At 46.6% G+C, this 22,223-nt stretch overlaps 1 protein-coding gene across 2 annotated transcripts in view; it reads right to left on the reverse strand.

Annotated features, from left to right (window-relative positions):
- Nucleotides 1-22,223, reverse strand: part of LOC147630603 (ABC transporter C family member 2-like) — a 107,786-nt gene that overhangs the window by 81,302 nt on the left and 4,261 nt on the right. For both annotated transcript variants that reach the window (XR_015267679.1, XM_086810541.1), the window contains exons 4-9: nucleotides 17,129-17,288; nucleotides 16,150-16,264; nucleotides 15,943-16,023; nucleotides 15,788-15,812; nucleotides 4,493-4,549; nucleotides 4,166-4,231 (exon numbers count right to left, since the gene is read on the reverse strand). Coding sequence is in view for 1 of the 2 variants with exons in the window: in XM_086810541.1 (XP_086666667.1) it covers nucleotides 4,166-4,231; nucleotides 4,493-4,549; nucleotides 15,788-15,812; nucleotides 15,943-16,023; nucleotides 16,150-16,264; nucleotides 17,129-17,288 (504 nt within the window). In the remaining variant the exon portion in view is untranslated. The remainder of the gene's footprint in view (nucleotides 1-4,165; nucleotides 4,232-4,492; nucleotides 4,550-15,787; nucleotides 15,813-15,942; nucleotides 16,024-16,149; nucleotides 16,265-17,128; nucleotides 17,289-22,223) is intronic.

Consider the following 22,223-nt stretch of genomic DNA (forward strand, 5'->3'; position numbering starts at 1 on the left):
ATGCTCATCAAACTCCACCCGTACGCCAGTCTTGCAAACCTGATGCACTGACAACAAATGAAAACCAAGTGCCGGAATATACAACACCTGGGAGGAATGCTTCCCCCCTCTGCCATCGGGAACTATCTCCATCCTGCCCTCACTGTGAACTAGGATAGTGGACATATCCCCAGTAAGAATATGACCAGAAAGCCTGCAGAGATCCTGTAATCCGGAACGAGAAGGAGTCATGTGCCTGGAAGCACCACTATCGAGAATCCACTCCCGAGTATCCGCTGCGGAGAGTCCTCCAATCTCCTCCCTGCCTAAAGAAAATGAAACAGCGGTGTCCACCACCTCCAGGTGCACAAAAGCCGGAGTCTTCATGATTGCTACTGAGGAATCTTCACCCTTCTCGGTCTTCCGCTTGGGACACTGCCTCCAATAGTGGCCTTTCTCGCCACAATCATTACAGGTCCTCTCTGCCTTCAGTTTCTCACGATCAACGTCGGACTTCTTCTCAGAAGACTTCTCCGATGAAGCCTTCCCTTTGCCCGAGTTACGGCCTTTCGACCGTTGGCCAGTTAAGGCCTCCGAACCTCCACCCTGAGGAGGGTTCGTGAATCGTTCCTCCTGGTCCAGGACCATGGGCACAAGCTCCTCCCACGTGATGGTGCTGAGCCTGCCACCACTGGTAATCAAAGACGAGTAAAATGCTGAGTACGAAGAGGGCAAATGTGACAGCAACGTGATGGCCATGTCCTCTGACGATATCTCCTTCCCAGCCTGAAGAACTTCCTGCTGAAGAGCCTGCAGCTTGTTAATATGCTCCCGCATCGTCGACGACTTTGCAAAGCTCATAACCCGCATCTGTACTTCCAAGGAAATCCTCTTCATGGGCGATACCCTATTGTAAAGTGAGGCCAAATGCTGCCATATACCTCTGGCCAGCGTCATGTGTTTTACATGATTGATTACCTGTGGTGTATAGTTGAGAAAGATAAACGAACGGACCCTAGCGTTGACACGATCCCACATCTGTGTCTGAGCCTCCCAGTCCTTTTGGGTTGACGGTAACTCCCCTTCCTCTACTTCCAGCCGTGGAACACCAACAACGACGAAATCGGCGAGGTCGTAAGACTCCAGAACAGATTCCATCATCACCTTCCATATGCCGTAGTTGCTCCCGTCCAACTGACGGTCCACTGGGAACGTGGGGAGTGTCAGGATCTTCACATGTCTCTCGGCCATCTCAAACAGATCTGCCATTGCGGGGATGTACTCTGAAAAGGGTGGGTGGGTGGGAACAAAGAAGAACTAATACCTGCAAGTGGTTGTCCAGCAAATCAGCCCGCCTTCCTCTTGCACCTTCTCTTCCAATCAGCCCAAAACAGTCCACCAATCAGCCACACAACAGTCCCCCTCTTGCTCACACAAATCCCAAGACCTATCTAGAGCCTAGGGCTCTGATACCATGTCAGAATACGCAGCGGAGATGATGACCAGATCTGGGAACACAAGAGCAAAAAACGCATGCAGAAAAACAGCACAAGAGAGAGAGAGATGTAGGCGTGTAACTCTGCACTGATATACACAAGAAGATCCCGAATATGATACAAGTGTGGTATGGGGGCTGGGGGCCTATTTATATGCCCCCACATCAGCAGTCGGCCTGCTGTAGGCAGCCGACTGGCCCTGAGAACTCCACGACCAGCATCAACTCCAGTCAGCCAGATCATCAGCAGTCGGCCAGCTCTGGCATGAAGTCGTGGACCAGTTCAGCAGTCGGCCAGCAAATGGGCTACCTCCCAAGCCACAAAAAATGGGAAAAAATAGGGGAAAAATGCGGGGAGTGAGGAAAAATAATAAAACACCTGATAAGGGCGGGCACACCCACAACAAAGGCCCTGGTGTATAAATCTAGACAGGAGATGACTTCTAACAGGATGCAGGTCAGGGTTCGGGGAGATAGGCCGTCCTCAAGCGATCATGGTTTTCTAGAGTTTTCATTGCAACATGGATGAACCATCGATTGGCCTTTCCCACTAAGCATAGATTCAATGCACGTTGGGGAAATTTGGATTTCCAAAGACTACACATCGCTACTCAAACAATTGCATGAGTAGAATTGGTAGATCTTTTCTTCCTCCTTGTGCCCCTGGCTCACTGCCCCCCCTTTTGCTGGCTGGGAGTCCTTCCCCATTTCTCGCTCTCCACCCCCCTTCTTCCTCCTCCCGTCGCCCCCTTTCTTGCCGTCCCCCCCCTCCGCTTCCCTCTCAGCAGGGTTTTGTGCTTGGATTGTTTTCCTTTCGGCAGCTGTCGGCTTCCTTTGGTCCTCACCCCTTCAGGAGGACTCCATGGCAGCTGCTCCGTCAACCCCAACCAAGGCTGCCGCCCCCTGCCTTTTCTCTGAAGCGGACCTCCAGCTCCTAGAATCAACAATAGCCTCCCTCAAAGCCTCAACACTTGTATGCAAGATGCAATACTGTGGGTAGCCGTCCAGCGTGCAGCAAACTTCATGACTTGCTCCAAGCTAGCCTCCTTGGCGAGCCGGGCAAGATCATACATATCCATATCCTCGGGTGTAGCTACTACCTAGCAGAGCTCAACACCCCCAGCAGCTTCGGGCCGCATGCTTCAGCTGAGCACCGAGGTGTGTTTCGCACATTGGCAGCACGGCTTTGATCCCACCTCCAACCCTTTCCATCACAGTCTATTTTCAAGGCCTTGGGAAAGAGTTCCTTGTGCTTCTCCCTGTCATTGGGAGAACAATAAGGCAAGTGCCCAAATCTTTGGCGACACAGCAGCCTCAATGTTGGCGCATGTGGCTGGCATCTCTTCACTTCCCATCAGCTTTTCCTCACCAAAGACAGTACCGCATGTCATCTCTCTTCAATGCCTCCAGGGGGATCCCATCCTTCAGCGGGTGGAGTACTCAGGCCTTCTTGGCCAGTGTTTCATTTGCTAACAGATGGGTCACCTCACCAGAGCTTGCCCTTATCGCCAGTCTAGGTGAGCTCCGCACACCCGTCCAGCACCTTCCCACCATAGAGCGGAGAGGGCGGACTGAGCGCTCCAGCACCCTACCCCTGAGGATGAGGATGGGGGTAGACGGCTGAAGGGAGCAGCACACCGCCGCTAGGCGAGAGAGCACGACCGGACCCAAGCCGAAACGGTTGTGTCAGAGAGAACCGTTTGGAGCATTTATCTCAGGATCACCCGTCAAGAGTAGAGATCCCATCCGCCCCCCCTAGAGGGTCCCGGCATCAAGCCCAACCTACAAACCTGTCCCCGTCCAAACTTGCTCCAAAAGCCACATGAACCAGGGGGTCTCGAGCACGGCCGGTAAAACCTTTTCCCCTAGCCATGTGAACTTTCCTAAGAGCCTTTGCAACTTAAGTGGATCTCTCAGGCACAGCCATTCCCCCAAACTCCTTCCTTGCCCAAGGGGACGGTTGCATCACTTGGCATTTTAGGCCCCCCAATGTGGCCTCCCCCCACTCCCCCAATGTCGTCTCCCTCCAAGAGCAGCCAGCCATAGAGGGAGCCCCCCTCCTTTTCTGCATTGTACATGTGACCTCCTTGGAAGGTTGTAGTCAGCTCACAAGTGGACGTCTTGTTTTCTACTAATAGATGGTTCTTTTCTTGGAAATTATATGCCTTAATCACACAATCTGGGAAATCAAAATTGTTTGTCAACCAGCACTACCAACAACCACCTGTATGGCTATATCTCAGTCCCCATTTAAGCAGCCTTCCCTGCATTGAATCGCATTAGAAGGGAGGATCCCACTTCTTTCAGTCCCAGACCAGTGATGTGATGATATGTTGTGTTTAATTGAGCAGAAGACCCTAACCCCCCACTAAACTTACGTGAGTCTTATTAAAATCACCAACGCTCACCAAAAGCATGCCTTGTTCTTGTTAATAATAAAGACTGCTTCTATAGATAGACAGCCAAAAATTTACTAGATGCACATTTGAACTGATTTACATGACAAAAAGCGTAATATTTATTAGAACATCTGTGCTTACTCCATCAAAATCCATTCTTGAGCATCAGGAATGCATCCTCCATGTATTAAAACGTTCTCATCTAAACAAAAATCTTACATGCCTATTTGAACATATGGTTATAAATTCAAAGAGAGGAAGGAAGAAAGGGGTATTTGAAAAGTTTCCTTACAATACCGACAAAAATTGATGCTGCATAAATATAGCCAATATATGCAGGGTCTCCTCTTTGCATTGACTGGGAAAAGAAACATAACACAAGAAGCCAAAAGTTGAGAAGCAAAGCCATGAGTTTGAGAAAAAATTGCATGCAGCAACGTCATGTCACATTTATCTTGTGTCTCTAGAACTTCTAAAACTAAAAGAACCCTCTCAAAAAATACCTATAGCTTATTGTATTTGTCATGACATTATATTTTTTGACAACTATTAAAACATTAGTGTATGATTCCGAAAAAACAGGTAATAAAAAGTGACAACTGTGGCACGTCTAACCAACCAGTAGAAGAAAATTCAACATAATTGGTCCAACAAATTGAGAAGCATCGTTACCAATCTGAAACAAACAATCCATGATCAGAAAACTACACACAACTGAACTTTTCAAGTCTTCGTTATTTTGTCCCTCAGTACAAAATACGAACTCTTCTCTTTCAAAAATTTGAGTAAATCATCCCCAACATAGATGATGCATTTCTTAATCTTTTGCCTGGTTAATTTGTGTTAACGTTAGCAGCGCTAGATACCACTTTTTACCACACATTGGATGGACCCTTCCACATCGTGAGGCTTTGCTTAGACTAGGTGGAAAAAACATTACAGTATATATCTATGGTCAGATTTAGCGAGATGGCTAGACATGACTACTTTATTTGTCATTGTTAACATGGTTTAAGCGATCTACCATGCCCTAGAATGGTTGGTATGACGATAAATGCCGAGCCACCTATTCCTGTCTAAATGCGTTGGGCGAATCTCGAGGCACTTAGCGCAATGGATTTCCTGACACACTACCAAATGCAAGAAACAAGATCTCTACACTCGGAAAGAGGATGAATTATATTGTCTCTTCCTAGGCCTAACTGCAAGGAGACTTGGAGAGAACTCCACGAGCATATCCACCCGCCCATCACATGTCCGACCATGCTCCGAGGGAGTCACCACTGACAGAGTAGTTATCTTATGTCGTGCTCGTCGGCCACGCCCACCAGGATCCCGACCACGGAATCCTCACCATTGCCAGATCAGAGCCATTATTGCTCGGCATCGAAGGCGCCTACCTCGCTTCTACGACCTCTCCATTCTAGGCAGCTCCATGGCGGAGATACTTGATCTAAGGAGAGGGCAACACTTCAACTGATCAGCATACATGGATACACCAAGAAGTCCAACTCCCATCATTGGACATGCCGATATTGCGGCAAGTCATACACCAGTGGTGCAACAAGGCTTCACCAGCACCTTTCAAAGATTGGGGGACAAGTTGCCCCATGCAAGGAGATTCCACAAAGCATTGCCGATGACATTTCGTGGAAGATGAGCGGCGGCTCAAATTCAAGTAGAGGAGCATCATCAACACATGCACCGGCACCACCACTAGCACCACCACTAGCACCACCATCGGCACATGATGAAGTGGCCACCGGCTCTTTCATTGGTGTATCCTCCACTGCCACTTCCACGAATTCACGGTCCGCCTCCGCATCGGGCAAAAGGCAAAGGGTGGTGGAGCGTGAAGGGGTGCAACCCTCTCTCCACCAAGTCACGGGTGGTGGAGCGTGAAGGGGTGCAACCCTCTCTCCACCAAGTCACGGGTAGTGTGAGAGATTCGGTTGCATTCCTTAAGGAGCGGCAACGCCTTGCAGAGATAGAGATTGCTCGCACCATTATTGAATGCAATCTTGCCTTCAATGTACTCCAAAAGGAGCAATGGAAGAAGATGGTGACGGCGATTGCGAATGTGGGCCCATGTGAGGGGTGGACGGGAGTCTCTTACACGGCTATGCGCACGAGGAAGATTGATGAAGAGAAGGAGAGAATTGATCGAGCCCTTGACCCGATTCAAGCCGCATGGACGAAGTATGGATGTTCTATTCTCACAGATGGATGGAGTGATCAAAGGAAGCGTGGCATTATCAACATCCTTGTGTCTTGCCCGCTTGGCACATACTTCTTGCGTGCGGTTGACACTGGGAGAAGGGGGAGAAAGACTACCGGGAGTTTCATCTACCGCCATATTAGACAAGCGATCATAGAGGTAAGCATTATTTTACTTAAGTGTGGCTGATTTTGTCATTTGTTCAAAGCCCTCAACTCATATGATTTATCTACCATGTAGGTTGGGGCTCAAAACGCGGTGCAAGTCATCACCGACAATGCATCAAATTGTCGACGCATGGGCCGCTTGCTTGAGGCGGAATTCCCCACCATTGTGTGGACTCCATGTGTGAGTCATTGCATTGACTTACTCATGGAGGATGTGGTGAAGCTTGGGTGGGTGAAGAGGATTGTGCAACAAGCTACATCTATTGTCAACTTCTTCATGCTAAAGGTGAAGGTGCTTGCTATGTTTCGTGAGCATAGCAGGCTTGACTTGAAGAAGCCATCGGCCACCCGCTTTGCCTACATGTAGCTGATTTTGGAGCGTCTATACGATGTGAGGCCCGCCCTTCGCCAGATAGTTGTTTCCACCATGTGGAACGAATGGGATGAGCACGTCACTGAAGAGGCCAAAGCCATGCAACGCTTTTGCCTAGAGGAGAGATTTTGGACTAGAGTCCGAGCAATTGTCATTGCTATGACTCCATTCTATAGGCTCTTGCGGATGACAGATTGCGAGGGGTCCACCATGGGCCTTCTTGTCCACTTCTTTAGAGCTGCCCTTGTGGAGTTGGAGGCTTGCACAGACATTACATTTGACGAGCGAGCACAAATCATGGAGATTGCACAGAAGAGAAGCAGCATTGGTACATCCAGCCTACAAGTCTCCAGTAGTTTGCACCGATAGGGAGCTTCGACAAGATCGGGATGCATATATGCTTCGAGCTGTGCCAATTGATGAGCACAATGCCTTTCTAGAGGAGTTGGGCTGCTATGTTGATCAGAGAGGACAAACCTCCTTTTCGTCTCCCACTTGCTGGAGGAGGGAGTCACTTGTGAAGCCCCTTTTTTGGTGGGACAATTTTGGGTATGGACTAGAGCATCTCCAACCCATAGCCTTAAGGGTCCTAGCCCAGGATTGTTCTACGGGTGCATGTGAGAGGAACTAGAGTTCCTATTCTCTCATACACACGAGGATACGCAATCGACTGAGCACACGACAGTTGGAGCGGTTGGTCTACTGCCACATTAACTTGCGCATGATGCAGGGCATTCTTAGTATGGGTAGTCCCAAGCCGGTAAGTGACAAGTCTAGACTCTAACTTGTCATGACTCATAACTTTTAAGTTTTGTGTACAGAACTTTTGTGCCTTAATGTGTAGGTCAATGTTGACACTTTCACGTTGACGAGTGAAAACTTTGCAAGTGTCAATCAACAACCTGATGAGGAGGAGGAGGCAATCTTCATGGAGCTCTATAGTGAGCTTGTGGCAGCAGATACTCGTTGCAGCACCAGGAGTCAGCATGGACGGGACCAAGCAGTTGGAGTTCATAGGCCTCCGCCTTCGACATCGGCAGAGGGTGGCCTTCGCACATATGTGAGGCGGGGATCCTCGAGCTCCAATCCCCGCCTTCATGATGATATTCCATTGCCCCCTCATGATGATATCCCACTGCCAAGAGAGCCCCTTGTGGCAGCAGATACTCGTCGCAGCACCAAGAGTCAGCATGGACGGGACCAAGCAGTTGGAGTTCATAGGCCTCCGCCTTCGACATCGGCAGAGGGTGGCCTTCGCACATATGTGAGGCGGGGATCCTCGAGCTCCAATCCCCGCCTTCATGATGATATTCCATTGCCCCCTCATGATGATACCCCACTGCCTAGAGAGCCCTTGTTTGCTGATGATGGCAACCTACTTAGCGAGAATGATCCCCAGAGTGTCTCATTCACCTTCGAAGAGTCCTCTTCAGAGAACTCTCTTGATGGACACTCTAGTAGTGATCATGTTGATGATCATGCAGATGTTGGTGATGATGTAGACTTTTGATATGTTATAGCTCTCTAGGCATTGGGCATCTATCTCCTTCTAGCCCATTGATAATGTACTGTAGTATGTAGGTATCATGTATGTACGCATGTTGGCGGTCGCCCATGCCATGAGTTTTTGGCCTATCCTTTTGTACCCTAATGGCATGATGACATTATGTTCATGGTTCTACTATTTTGGAACTTCTTGTCTACAATTTTTAAGTTTAGGAAGTATTTTTTTTTAAAAAACGTACTAATATCGTACCGTACCTCAAAAAATTTTAAGGTACCAATTAGTACCGTATTTTATCGTACCGTACCGTATCGTACCTTTCGTACGAAGTAAGCCTGGAGCCAAGGGACAGGCTGCTTTTCGGAGAGCATACTCTACACTTGATCACATCTTCACTCTGAGGGCTATTATTGAGGAGGCCCAAGGAGGAGGGCACAAGATTTACTGTTGCTTTGTAGATTTCTGCAAGGCTTTCGACATTATACGAAGGGCCCGCCTCTTTCACAGGCTCCAAGAGCTCCGCTTGCCAGGGCAGATGATTTGGGGAGTCATGACACTTTATGAGTCTATAACAGGAAGAGTGAGAGTGCCAGGAGGGCTGTCCGACATGGTGACAAGCACTATCGGAGTGAAACAGGGATGCCCTCTCTCAGCCACTCTATTTGGATTGTACATTGATGAGTTTAGTGATTTTATAGACAGATTAGGGGGGGCCGGGAGCCACATTATATGATACAGTGATACCTCTCGTCTTATATGCCGATGACATGGTGCTGATTTCAGATTCGGTGGCTGGATTGCAGCACCATCTAGAGGTTTTGCAGGCCTTTTGTGAGCAACGGGATCTCACTGCAAGACCAAGGTTATGGTTTTTAACACATCCAGGCCTGCAGTGAAAGCCATGAGGAGTGCCAGGAGTTTTGTTTATGGGGGTGACAGTGGAGATTGTGGACTCATATGTTTATCTTGGAGTCACATTCACGGGACCCATTTTCAACATGAAACCAGCTGCCTTGGCCCGCCTCACAAGAGGATATGCAGCCGTAGCCCACCTAGAGACAGTGCTTTCAGGCCCATTTCCAGGAGCCCAGTACGAAAGGTGGCTCTTTGATACTCTGGTGACACCGGCAGCTATGTATGGAGCAGCATTCTGGGGACCAGATCTTGGGCGGATGGAGTGGAGTAAGGTGGAGAGGCTGCAGGTCATGATGTACTCAAGGATGATCAGAAGCAAACCATCAGTACCACACCAGGCTGTCATAGCAGAGTTTGGAGCTTTCCCCTTGGTAGTAGAGGCTCCCTTCCAAACAGTGACATACATACAGCGGATCTACAGCCTAAGCCATGATAGACTCCCACGCTTAGCACTTGAGTCATCACGGAGACTCACAACAGGTGGTCAGCCCACTTCATGGTATGCTAGGGTGTCAAGATGGTTCCATATACATGGTTTCCAGATTGACCGCCTTCCACCCTTCAACTATAGCTTGGATGCGCCCTTTTTGCCTCTCACGCGTCACGAGATTAACCGCCTCATACGAGCTGACCTCTCACGACTGGAAACCCATATCATATGGCATGCACCCGAGCATCTTGGGACCAAAGATGTAACTCCACAGAGAGGTTTTCCTATGGCTCACAACTCATGGCTTCATTCAGAAGCCTGGGTACCTATTCTGACATATGTCACATGCCATGAGGATATCGCTAGGGTTTGATGCATATTCACGTTTGAAGGTATTATGTACTCGCTTGTTGCTTTTTGAAGTCGCCTGGACATAGAGTGAGTTTATGAGCATAGAGCAAGGCAGAAGAGAAGTTTGGCGATGTATGTATGCTTGTGTGTCCATGCATGCTAGACATGTGCATGTTGGTACAGAGAGAAGAGAATATGTATGTAGGTGCTTTTGATGACATGTGCGAGAGGGCAAGTCGCAGTTGGCCATACAGGTGGGCAATAGGGGCAATCAAGCCCATACAGCTTTCTGAGGTCATGTACAGTGGACAGCTTGTTGGTGCACAGCAATAAAGCCCATACAGTTGTCTGTAGGTCATGCACGGGACGTGTAGGGTGTGTGGGTTAAACAGGCAGTACTGCAGCAAGCGCACCGTACAGAAAGCATACAGATCTTACTGTCCATGCACAGTACCAGGTCATACTGCCACGTGTGGGACCTGGGTCTATCTGGACAGCAGGATACACACAGCAGGTAGGCGGTACACATGGCAGATCTGGTTGAAGGTATTATGTACTCGCTTGTTGCTTTTTGAAGTCGCCTGGACATAGAGTGACTTTATGAGCATAAAGCAAGGCAGAACAGAAGTTTGGCAATGTGTGTATGCTTGTGTGTCCATGCATGCTAGACATGTGCATGTTGGTACAGGGAGAAGAGAATATGGATGTAGGTGCTTTTGATGACATGTGCGAGAGGGCAAGTCACAGTTGGCCATACAGGTGGGCAATAGGGGCAATAAAGCCCATACAGCTTTCTGAGGTCATGTACAGTGGACAGCCTGTTGGTGCACAGCAATAATAAAGCCCATACAGTTGTCTGTAGGTCGTGCACCGGACGTGTAGGGTGTGTGGGTTAAACAGGCAGTACTGCAGCAAGCACACTGTACAGAAAGCATACAGATCTTACTGTCCATGCACAGTACCAGGTCGTACTGCCACGTGTGGGACCTGGGTCTATCTGGACAGCAGGATACACACAGCAGGTAGGCAGTACACATGGCAGATCTGGTTGTACAGGAGGCGGTAATTTGCATGTATGTAGGGAAAAGTGTTTTTTTTTCCAAACATAGCCTAGCGCCTAAGAAAAGCATGTGAAAGTGTTATCTTAAGACACTTACATAAAAACAGACATTAAGATTAAAGCTTCTCTCTTTCCTGTTTTTTTTTTTAAAGCATAGCCTTGAAGCACGTAGATGTTTTTTTGGAAAGCATGTTACGGAAACCATGTTTAAAAAGCATGACTTTGGACAATTATAAGTGTTATTTTTAACACTCATGAAAAGCATGAACCTTGAAAAAAGCAAACCCTTGGCTTCTGTGCAATTAGAGATTTTTCTCTATTTGTAGAGGAAACCGGTGAGTGGGAATGGATTGATGCAACCAATCCCTTGAAGAGTTTGTGTTTCTTCAGATACACTCTGAGAAATGCCAAACTATTACTACTTGGATAGATTCAAAGGATTCCTACCCTCAAACCACTTTGGTATTACACCATTGATTCAGAAGAAGTTTTGTTGGTCCCATACAATGATGACAGGAGAGACTAGCCAAGAGATAATCATCACGCATACAAGGGCATTAGGGGAATTACACAGGTGTCATGAGCATGATTTCTATTAATGTTTATGCCTCCTTTTATTACAAGTTATGGCCTGAGGCCCATATAGCAACTATATGCCACTTGTATACAAAAGATATAGTAACTAAATGCTCTCATGCCATGTGTGCATCTAGGTGTACCATTTATTCAATCCGAACATCTAATGTGCCCCTAGCACTAATTTATGTGCATGTGTGCACTATCTCAAACAATATTTTATGTGATTTTTTTTCCCCGAGAAAAAGATCCTTCTATTAGTTAACAAAAAACCAGCCACGAGGGGCTAAATACAATCACGAAGGGCTAGATACAAAACTCACCTCCATGTACGGGGCGGGGATCAAAGAATCAAAAGGTGGAGAAAGATGCACTTCTCCTCCAGCTGGCCACTCTATGAGGAGAAGACCATCTCATACAGGGGGAGGGGAGAACCACATAGGTAATCTGTAGTGCCAAGTGGGATCACCACCTCTATCTATGAGAAAAGGGCCAGGCCACCACAGCCTCAAGAAGGCTTCCCACTGCTTCCGCATGCAGTCAGAACCACCCTACAACTTCCCCCACTGACCGTGGAGTATATGAATGATGTCGACCCAAATGCTCCTGATGGACTCCGCAAGCGGAGTGTGGGTACTCTCGATGGCTTCGCTGCATCTAGCTCTCCATATGTGCCAGGCTGCAATGCTACTGCAAATCTCCCATCTCTAGCACGAGCCCAGACTCCAGTGATCAATAGATGGGACTGGGACTGGGACTGGTACTGCCAAAATGCGAAGGTGAGAGACCTGAAGGGCTAGCCCCCCACCTTCCTCCTCATAAGCCATGACAACCGCAACCTCTCTGGCCCAAGCGACAGTGCCCCAAGAAATGATATGGGTCGAGGTCCTGTCCATCGTGAAAATGCGGAGAATCCGCTACCAAACTACTGAGCCTTCGGGCAATCCCAAAGACAGTGTCACTGTGACTCCTGAGGGTGGCCGCACCTCGGACGCTACTGGTCGACCACCAATGGCCAACCACGTGCCAACCACCAAGCTCTTGTGTGCCATTAACCAAAGAAAGTGCACGTGACATTCCCTTTTGCTAAACTTGATGACAGGGTAGACAGTCTGTCATCCTTCCTCCATGGACTTCTACCCACATCCACTGCCTGTTGCTAGGCCTTTGGACTGATCTGAGAGCTTAATGATGTACTGGTTATGCGTACATACCCTCAAAGAATGTTTCCTCTAGCTTCACCTGCTTTTGCAAACCACTCCATCTACTACCCTGCTACATTCTTGCTTGAAACTGTGCACCTTCCTTGGGACATTGCTTAGTGGGCTGAGCCTGACTGCTCTGATGCCAATGTTGCATGCGTGGAAGCCTTGCTGTACTGATCCACAGCCCTAAGCTTGATTAATAACAAGATGCTGATTTAAACATAATTAACACAAAGGAGAGAAGAAGAAGAGAGAGATTGGGTGTCAAGGTTTTCTTTATTCATATGGTACAAAAAGGTTGCATTAATGCTTTTACATGGGTTAGGCCTATGGTCAGCCCCATGAGGGTGACCCTGGCCCTTCTACATGACTTATACTGACTTCTAGATGAGTGAACTGATTTATGAACTTGATGGAATGACTTACGCTTCTTATGCTTATATATTCACTTGGGATGCAGTCGGCCAGCAGCATGCTTCTGTCGGCATGTTATATGGACAAAACCCCTGAATATTCACAGATAAATGCTGCACTTAACTGCTGGTCCTGCCCACACCTGCAGCTTGTTGCCTAGCTTCCAGCTGCCTGCTGTACAGGGTCTGCTGCCAGCCGACAGGCTCCCTGTACCTTCCCATGATGCTATGTTGATGATGATGAAGATAATGATGCTGTAGATAATGCTGATGCCGCTACTGCTAATGGTGATGCTTCATATGCTACTGATGATGATGAGGATGCGTATTTGATGGTACTTAACTACTGGCTAATCAGGGATTAAGAATGTTCATGCTGAAGATTAAGCCATGGCACAAGCGTGCACGTGACACCTCATGGGAGCCATAGACATATTGAGCAAATTGATGCAGCCATTCTTCTTGAGTGGATCACTGTCTATGATGCTTGCCCTTGTAGGATGGGCTTTATTCCTCAAATTGTAGTACCTCTTCAGGTGGTTAGTAATCTTTAAGGCCAAGATGGGTCATCCATCTTCCATTCAGTTTCTGTTCACTTGCAATGGAGACCAAAATGCAGGCTAAGCAACAACCAATCCTTGGAGCTTCTCTCAACCTCGTCAGGATAGTAGGCCGCTTAAGGAGACACTAATACATTGACCCTCCTGTTGAGTCTATTGCATGTGATTCCTAGCATCTATGGCTATATGGTGGCTGCTTGTAGAGGGCTAGGCTGCCCATGAGTGTGAATGGGCAAAGTGAGGAAGAGACGGCCCAAAAGTCCAAGTAATTGCAAGGCCTTGGTGCATTTTTGCATAAAAGGGGACTTCCCCACCTTGAAGGAATCAATACGTTTCAGCTTATTTGCTCCATTTTCATATTCTAGTTGCAGGCATTTAGATCTACTACAGGTAGGGCAGATTTTTGGTGATCCTGCTGGGGAGGGGTTGAGTTTCCACCACTACCCCTCCCCAGATCTTGAGCCTTAGGGTTAAGGTCGGTGGATCGGAGAGCTACATCCATTTAGCATCTTAGGGGCTCTCGCATACATATTGATCAAATTGATGCAGCTATACCACATCAATGGCTCTCTGGGACCTTTCATGAAGATTATCATCCGAGATGGCTGGGAGTTTTTTCGAGAATAGGCATACCTCTGCAGGTCATTGCTCTCCCAGGCCAGGAGGCTGCAGATTTCATCATCTATTCTATCATGCCTAGAGGGAGATTGAGGAGATGTAGCATGGAGGGGATCAAATACCAAGCTTAGTCCAGTGAGGATTGTTGGTCATTCGGGGAAGCACTGGTTCATTGATCTATCTCCTCAGATAGTGACTCATGGCTCTTGATGTTTGTGGTTGTACGGTGGCAGTCCAATCAGATATCTTCAGTGGGATCTAGGTGAGTGGGAGTGGATTGATGCCTCCGATCCATTGAAAAGCCTTCCCTTTTTTAGTTTCATAGTCCGGAATGCCAGGCTTCTCATCACTCGACAGATGCATAGAATCCCTACTCTCAAGCCTCGTTGGGAGAGTTATGACATCTCTCCAATGATACAGCGCAGATATTGACATAGGCTTTGGCATTCAAACAAAAGGAGCCAGATCTCTCATTTCTTTTTGTTATTTTTACATGGTGGTCTCCCCACCAATCAATGAAGATCGGTTTTCGGTGTAGCACCTACCTGCCCGAGATGTGCGGCAAATTCTGAGACTGTATAACATTGTTTATGGGGATGCAACACTACACAGCGTATTTGGGGTTCTATAGCCCAACTTATGGGGAAATTGAGTAGCCACGCCATGCATGCTACTTGGGGGGCAGTTGCTTGGCTTTCCCAGTCTAGTCCGCAGCTTTTCTACGAGGGCAATAATATAGACACTGCTATTTTCATTCGTAGAGGTATTGCCGAGCATGGTTTGTTGCACGATTTCCCTCACTCCCATTATACACCCCCTAGACACAGGATTGACACTAGTTGGGAGATTGTTGCCAGTATTACAGAATGGCAAATTTGGAGAGCTAGATGCATGGAGTCTATTGAGGGTGTCGAGATTTTTGAGTCTCAGTGCATTAGCACTATATGGGATGATATCATCCATACTCTCATGGCTACTTGGGCTCGTATTAAGGGGTCCTCTCGTTCCGCGCAAGCAAAGTGCATTATATTTATGCCAGAGTGGGACCATGGCATTTTCTTTTCCTCTAGTCCCACAGGTCTTTCATGGCACCATGATGCTCCTTAGTGGTTGAAATCACCTTACATATTGGGGTGATTCTATTCTATTCCAGCTTATAGCCATGATTGTTGTATGCCTTTTTTCATACTTAATAGAAGTCTCTTTCCTAGAAAAAAAAACCTCCTAAAAGCTTATTTTACTTTTTACAAGCATATGATGGTCATGAATAAAGATCCTCATCTATCTAAAACAAAATTTGAATGACCCACAAGATGATTCTGGTCCCATCACGCTGTCCCACATGCATATTTATTGGCTCCCATATCAGCAATATGTAAAATTTAAGCTTTTCCTGGTATGGCGCTGTCCATGTGCATGCAAAAATTTAGTAAAGCCTGAATATCTTAACACAATTAAGTAAAGTTTTTTGCATACCTTAAAGTTGGAATATCTTAACACAAGTAAGCAAAGTTTTTTGCATACCTTAAAAAGACCACCCAACCAGAACCTGTACCAGGAAACCCATTCAAGAGCATGCTGTCAACTTTCAAATTAAGTCAAAGAAAAATAACAGAATCAGCATACAATTTGTTACCTACAAATCAAAGCATGGCCGATATCTTAAAAAAACTTGATACCTTGCTCCAAGGCTTTTATTCAAGGCTCTCAACAATGAGGGCTTTTCTCTGCCACATTCCCCTTCCCAACACCTCTGAAAACTGTGCAATGGGTAGATGTTAGATGGATGTGCAATCACATCAAGAGATTTTTGCAATGCTTTGACAGCATGTAATATCCCCCCAATCTCTCTGAAAAATAGAAAACTTGCTTCATATTTTGCATACGTTTTATAAAGTTCTTCGGTCTGATCCCAAGAATCAAGTTGCCAGATATCTGCCTCCACTATAGGCCTTTTGAATCCCTGTTTCATTAGTGGTGTAATCCAACTGAAAAGCATCCCTACAATGGCATGGCAAAAAAAAGCTTTAAAAGTGTCTTTGCCATTTGAGTCTCACGGTTCAAGAGTAGAATATCATACATGTTTGTACATACACACACACATGCACGCACACACGGTACCCAGCCACGCACCCACATATTTTTTTGTAAAAACACTGTCTATATTAATGTACAGAGTGAAGCCCTGAAGAAGAATCTTCACTATGATATACATCTAAAACATAGTGAAGAACAATCTTCACTATGATATACATCTAAAACATATCAAACTGAGCTTGATCAATCTATTGTAGCTGATAACTGTCATGCCAAGATTAGATCACCACCCACCCACATACACATGCGTGTGTGTATGTGTGTACGTACACACACTGCTACATCTAAAAATAAAAGCTCATGCATGTAAATCGTGATGCAGGAGTGTTCTCCTCTATATTTACCTATCAAACTTTGGTCAATGTCCCGCAAGCATATCTTGTGAATATGTTCCATTAGGATACTATTGAAAACTGACAAGAAGAAAGTGAACAGTAACAGCAGAGATATTTAAAGATGGCGAGAATCCACACACGCACATGCATGCCCTCTCACACCCGCCCCTGCACATTTGAATTAAAAGATGTGCTTGAAATGAATGGAGTCTGCTTGAAGCTTCTATGCCTAATGTGTAACACGTGATTGTTTGCTATCCACTAGCAACGACTAAGGTCAATTTCCCCCAGCAGGGCACCCTACATTCATATAAATAAACTCCTTTGGGAAGGACAAGAAAAACTGGCATAATAAGTGATGGCAAGAAACTCTTAATAATGATGGTAGTATAACAACCAACTGTATTGAAGTAACCTAATCATGTGGACTCACTTGAAAATATATTGGCAGAGCGTTCTGGGCAAACTTGCTCCTTTCCAGGAAGAGCTTCATAGCCCATTGAGCTTTGAGCATCATCATCAGATAATGGACTATAGTTTGAATAAGGAACCAGATCAGGAAGATGGAGCACAGAAAGTACGCCAAAAATTACCTATAAAAAAAACAGTGAATTAATCACAACTACAAGAAAAAGTAAAAGAACATTGTGTTTATTTGAACACATTCTGCGGTAATCAGTTTGAACAAACTGAGGATCAATATACAGATAGAAAAACACATTTTTCCACTCATGTCTGACGCTGAAAAACAAAACAAGTACCAAATACAAATTAGTTCAAGTGATCTCAGAAGCTTGGCAAAAAAAGCAATCAATGTGATGGAAGATAAATGGATAGATCATATCCCTGTCTACGGCTGAAGCCTATGAGACCCAATCAATGACCAGTCATGCACATACAAGAATAGAGAAGACAGATCATGAACAAGCCTTATAGAGAGAGTTGAAGTCTTGGTAGGTAACCAGCACTTCAGATTTGTGTTTTCCTAACGAGACAAATTTGCATTTTTCCAAGATATAGACATGGGAAGCGGTCTAAAGAAAGGTTCTAGTGCATAAGTTCCTCCCGGTGCTAGAGTAACTTTCTAATGAAGGCAAAAGGGGATTGGTATTCCTTTTTACAAGAGGAAAGTGCGGGTTTCATAGCATCCCAATAAAAGGAAAACATGTGTAGTATGTTGCTCGCTGTTACGTACCTATTGTTGATCCTTGGGATTCGTGGCCTAATCCGGCACGGTTAGGGAAGCCCTGGGATTAGGAGAAAGCAAGCTAATACGTGCGGCTAAGGTTATTATTAATAAGTCCATGTATACTGGCTATTTATAACAGGATGGTTATTTATAGCAACAGTGGCACTATATAAGTGAAACATGGGTTATTATTGTCATAACCTCACTATTGGTCACAGTTCAACCAACACTCTGGCCACGCATGTGGCAGAGCATAGATCGGCATGCCAAAGGCCTTTATGGGGCAAACTAGCATGGATCTACGGGATCAGACCATAGCCCCTAGCTCAGGGCTGGTTCGAAGCATAAAACCTACAGTTGGGAGGTTAGCTAGTCTTGTACTAATCACTTGTGTTTTGTGTTTAGGAGATCCATGGGGTTGTAACACTTGGTATCAAAGCGACCTAAACGCGGAAGGTATCGCGATGCACGGAAGGAGGTCTCAGTTAGCATTTCCGTTTTCTCCATGGATTCGCAAGATCCAAGTATTCTCTATGCTTTTGTACTAAGGTTGACTTGATGCATTCTCAATGAAGGTATCTCTCTACACCATGCCTAAGTTCCCATCTCAGGAAAAAGTTTATGCTTTTTAGGGTTCTGCCTACATGTAGGTTACATAGATTCTCTGAGAGGGGGAAAGATGTGAGAATCGCAAGTGTAAGAGGTGTGCAGAAAGAACCCTCAAGAGAACCCTGATTTCTCTTGGGTTTGCTCCCAGATGGGCTGTGACTGTGGCCAGAGGGCTGTGGTACAGCCTGTGCACAGTATATATGGGACCTGATATGTGGGCGATAGAGAGATGAGACCCATTTAAACTTTAAAGCATGGCTGCCGGCCTCATACAGGACAGCACATAGCTTGTGATGATGTGCAACAGAGGGGGCAGAAAATGGCACACATGGGCAGCCACATGCAGGCAGCAGAGAGGTGTGCGCAGAGGAGGAAAAAAGCGTACACACGCAGCCTCTTTTTTTTGGTGGGTTCACATATGACCAGCAGGTGTGTGCTTCAAAGCTGGGCATGTGTGGTTGGCTGGTCACATACAGAACATGCCACCTAGGAGGAAAAAGCATGCATGTTGCTAATGTGGGCGGGGCTTCCAAAAGAAGCCAAGGATGGAGTCCATATGGAGTAAAGGGATGATGTCAATCATCCAAGATCAGTTGGATTCCCGTCATCAAGCTTGGCAGGAGGGGATGTCACATGCATAGATGTGGACATACTTAACCCTCTATTTGAATGTAATTCTCCCCAGAGTAAAAAAGTTCTCTAAATAATCTGTAATCCGCTTCTTTCCAGGCCGGGTGCCCTCTGCGGAGGATGTTGGACAATGGTTGAACACAGTGCTTGCAGGTGTACATGTAGAAGGTGTTTGCTATGCAGCCCGTGGTTTTTATGAAGTGGTGCTCAAGCAGCAGTTATTTCAAAAGTCTCCTTTGTTCTATGGTAAAGCAGATGGTCCATGTGCTACCTTGGACCCCTACTACTAACTATCAAGCGCTTGTGCGGCATCGTTGTCGGTTTGGGTGGAAGTTGTTGGCTTCCTATGATTTTCTGTGATGCTCTTCCATATCTAGCACAAAGTCTTGGCACGGTTATCTGCCCTCCCAATGTCATGGGTAATCGTAATAAGTTATATGTTTTGTGGGAAACGGATAAACCAACCCCTAAATCGATAAGTATGGAAGTTGATGGTGCATATGGGTGAAAAATGTTTTGAGCTCAAATGGGGTGCATTTGCAGGAGCTTGTTTTCGTTGTCATAAAATTGGACACTTTGCATATGACTACCCCACCCTCAAATTACACCCGCCTGCTGATTCATTGCCCCCGGTAGCGTTGGTTAATGATAATGCCCCTCCATCTAAGATAGGTCAAACAGGACTCATGATTGGTATACAAACTAGAGGAAAAGTCCTTGTGCAACCACAATTAGCACCCCAACACACACAAAACAAGTAGCAGTGCAAAAAAACATGTCTTCTAAGGACAAAGCTGCTATAGATGTGCGCAGACCTACTTTGGATAAGGACGGCTAGCAAACCCCTAATGCCAAAAAGATTATACGGCCATGTCGGTTACAACCCCGTCATTGGTCTGACCCTTCCTCTACGCATACTCGTGCTTCTTCTTCTCGCACTACATCTACCTCTACAAAGATAGATGATGGTATGCTCTGGTCTAATGTTGTGAAAGGTGGCATTCGGGCTTTGCAAGGTGATATAGATACGATGGTTACTTAACCATCTCTTTTCTCATGTTCATGATGATGAATGCACCTATAAAATGTGTATCATACAATGTATAGGGTTTGTGTTCCTCTGACAAATGGAGACTTGTTTGGGAATATGCACCTATAAACTGTGTATCCTGATATCATGCTTTTTCAAGAACATAACCAACATGAATTTGTTGGCAAGACAAGTTTCTTTGGTGGTTACTATATATATTATGCTGGCTTGAGTTCTTTTTTTGGTGTTTGTGTGTTGGTTAAGCAAATTTTACAGCTTGCAGTGGCTTATAATGATCCTGATTGCAGACTGATTATTGTGCAGGGCATGCTCAGTGGGGAGCTCTATGAGTTTGGCTCTGTATATGCCCCTACAGTTTCAGCCCGTCGACCTCATTTGTGGCAATTTATGAGTCGGTATCCTTGGTTGCTTATCTGTGAGGATTTTCACATATGCTTGCTTCTAAGAAAATGGCCTGGAGAAATGTTTTGGTTGATCTTGGATGGCAAGATTTATGGACAGCCACTTCTCCTAATAAAAGAGGTTTTACTTTTCACCTTAATGCGCACTCGGATTATGTGCAAGATTGGATCGCTGGTACCTCTTGCATGCGGATCATGTTAACACTTTTCCATGTCGTATGTGGAATGATTACTCTTTGAACCTTTCTGATCATGTGCCGGTTTGGTTGGGTTTGTACTTTGATATGCCTTTTGATGAGATTTCCTTACCCACTAAATGGCTTCTATTGGTGAACACACAGTCACAGGGGACGTAAGGACGGCAGCTTGGAACGTTGGGACTCCGTCTCGGGACGTGTCAGAAACGGGGACAGAAGGGGATGGTCGGATGTCCCCCTGGAGGCGTCCCTCACAAGGGACGGGGGACGGGGACGGCTGCTGGCAGGGGACGTTGTGGGGGATGGACCTGCGGGGGGGACGACAGGGAGCCGTTGCACCCTACAACGGTCCTTTTTTTTGCCATTTTCTGGCCGTTTCTGGCCGTTTAGGTGGCCGTTTGGGGACACCTTCCCCTCTTGCCACTTGGACCTTGGCCTTTGAGGCTTGGGCCTTGGCCCTTGGCCCTTGGCCCTTGAGGCTTGGGCCTTGCCTCTCTCTCTTGCCTTGGCCTTTGAGGCTTGGCCCTTGCGTCTCTCTCTTGCCTATCTATATAAGAACAAGGCTACAAGTACACACACACACCTTCAAGCAACTCTCTCTCTCTCTAGTCTCTTGAGTCTTGAGTCTTTGGCACTTTGCTCATTGCTCAAGCCTCAAGCTTCAAGCGGCAAGCCACACTCTATGAGTGTATCTACTCTCTCTACTCAAGCTTCTTCCAACTTCCAAGTTCCAAGCCTCTCACACAAGGCTCTACTCTCTACACTCTCTCTCTCTCTCTCCTACACTATTTGGGCTAGCACCATAGGTGTGAAGCAAGGATGCCCACTCTCTCCTACACTATTTGGGCTATTCATCGATGAGGTGGCTGACTTCATTGGTCACGGTGGTGGGGACGGGGTAGACATCTCAAGTACCACAGTCCACATTATGCTATATGCAGATGATATTATTCTGGTCTCTGAGTCGCGGATGGGACTATAGCACCATCTCCATGCACTCGATGACTTCTGCACACAGAGGGGGCTTACAGTGAACCTTGGGAAAACCAAGGCCATGATTTTCCACACCTCAGGGCCGGTTCGACGACAGGCCATCTTCACACTAGCAGGAGGACAGGTAGAGGTGGTAGACTCATATGTGTACCTGGGGATTACATTTACGACTCCGCCAGGAAGATTTACTATGGCTTAGGCAACCAGGGATAGACTCACACGAGGGTATGCAGCTCTGGCCATGCTAGAGAGACAGTGTCACCAAGCACACTTCCAGGAGCCCCGCACGAAGGGGTGGTTGTTTGACACACTAGTCACCCCTGCTTTGATGTATGCTGCAACAGTATGGGCACCTGGGCTCGCCACCTCCACATGGTCTCAAATAGAGAGGCCTCAGATTCTCATGCTCTCACGAATGATCCGCAGCAAACCCTCCATCCCACATGACATTGTCCGAA

This window comes from Cibotium barometz, chromosome 16 (genome assembly GCF_041138505.1).
Source record: "Cibotium barometz isolate CiBa-2024 chromosome 16, ASM4113850v1, whole genome shotgun sequence".
Taxonomy (NCBI): domain Eukaryota; kingdom Viridiplantae; phylum Streptophyta; class Polypodiopsida; order Cyatheales; family Cibotiaceae; genus Cibotium; species Cibotium barometz.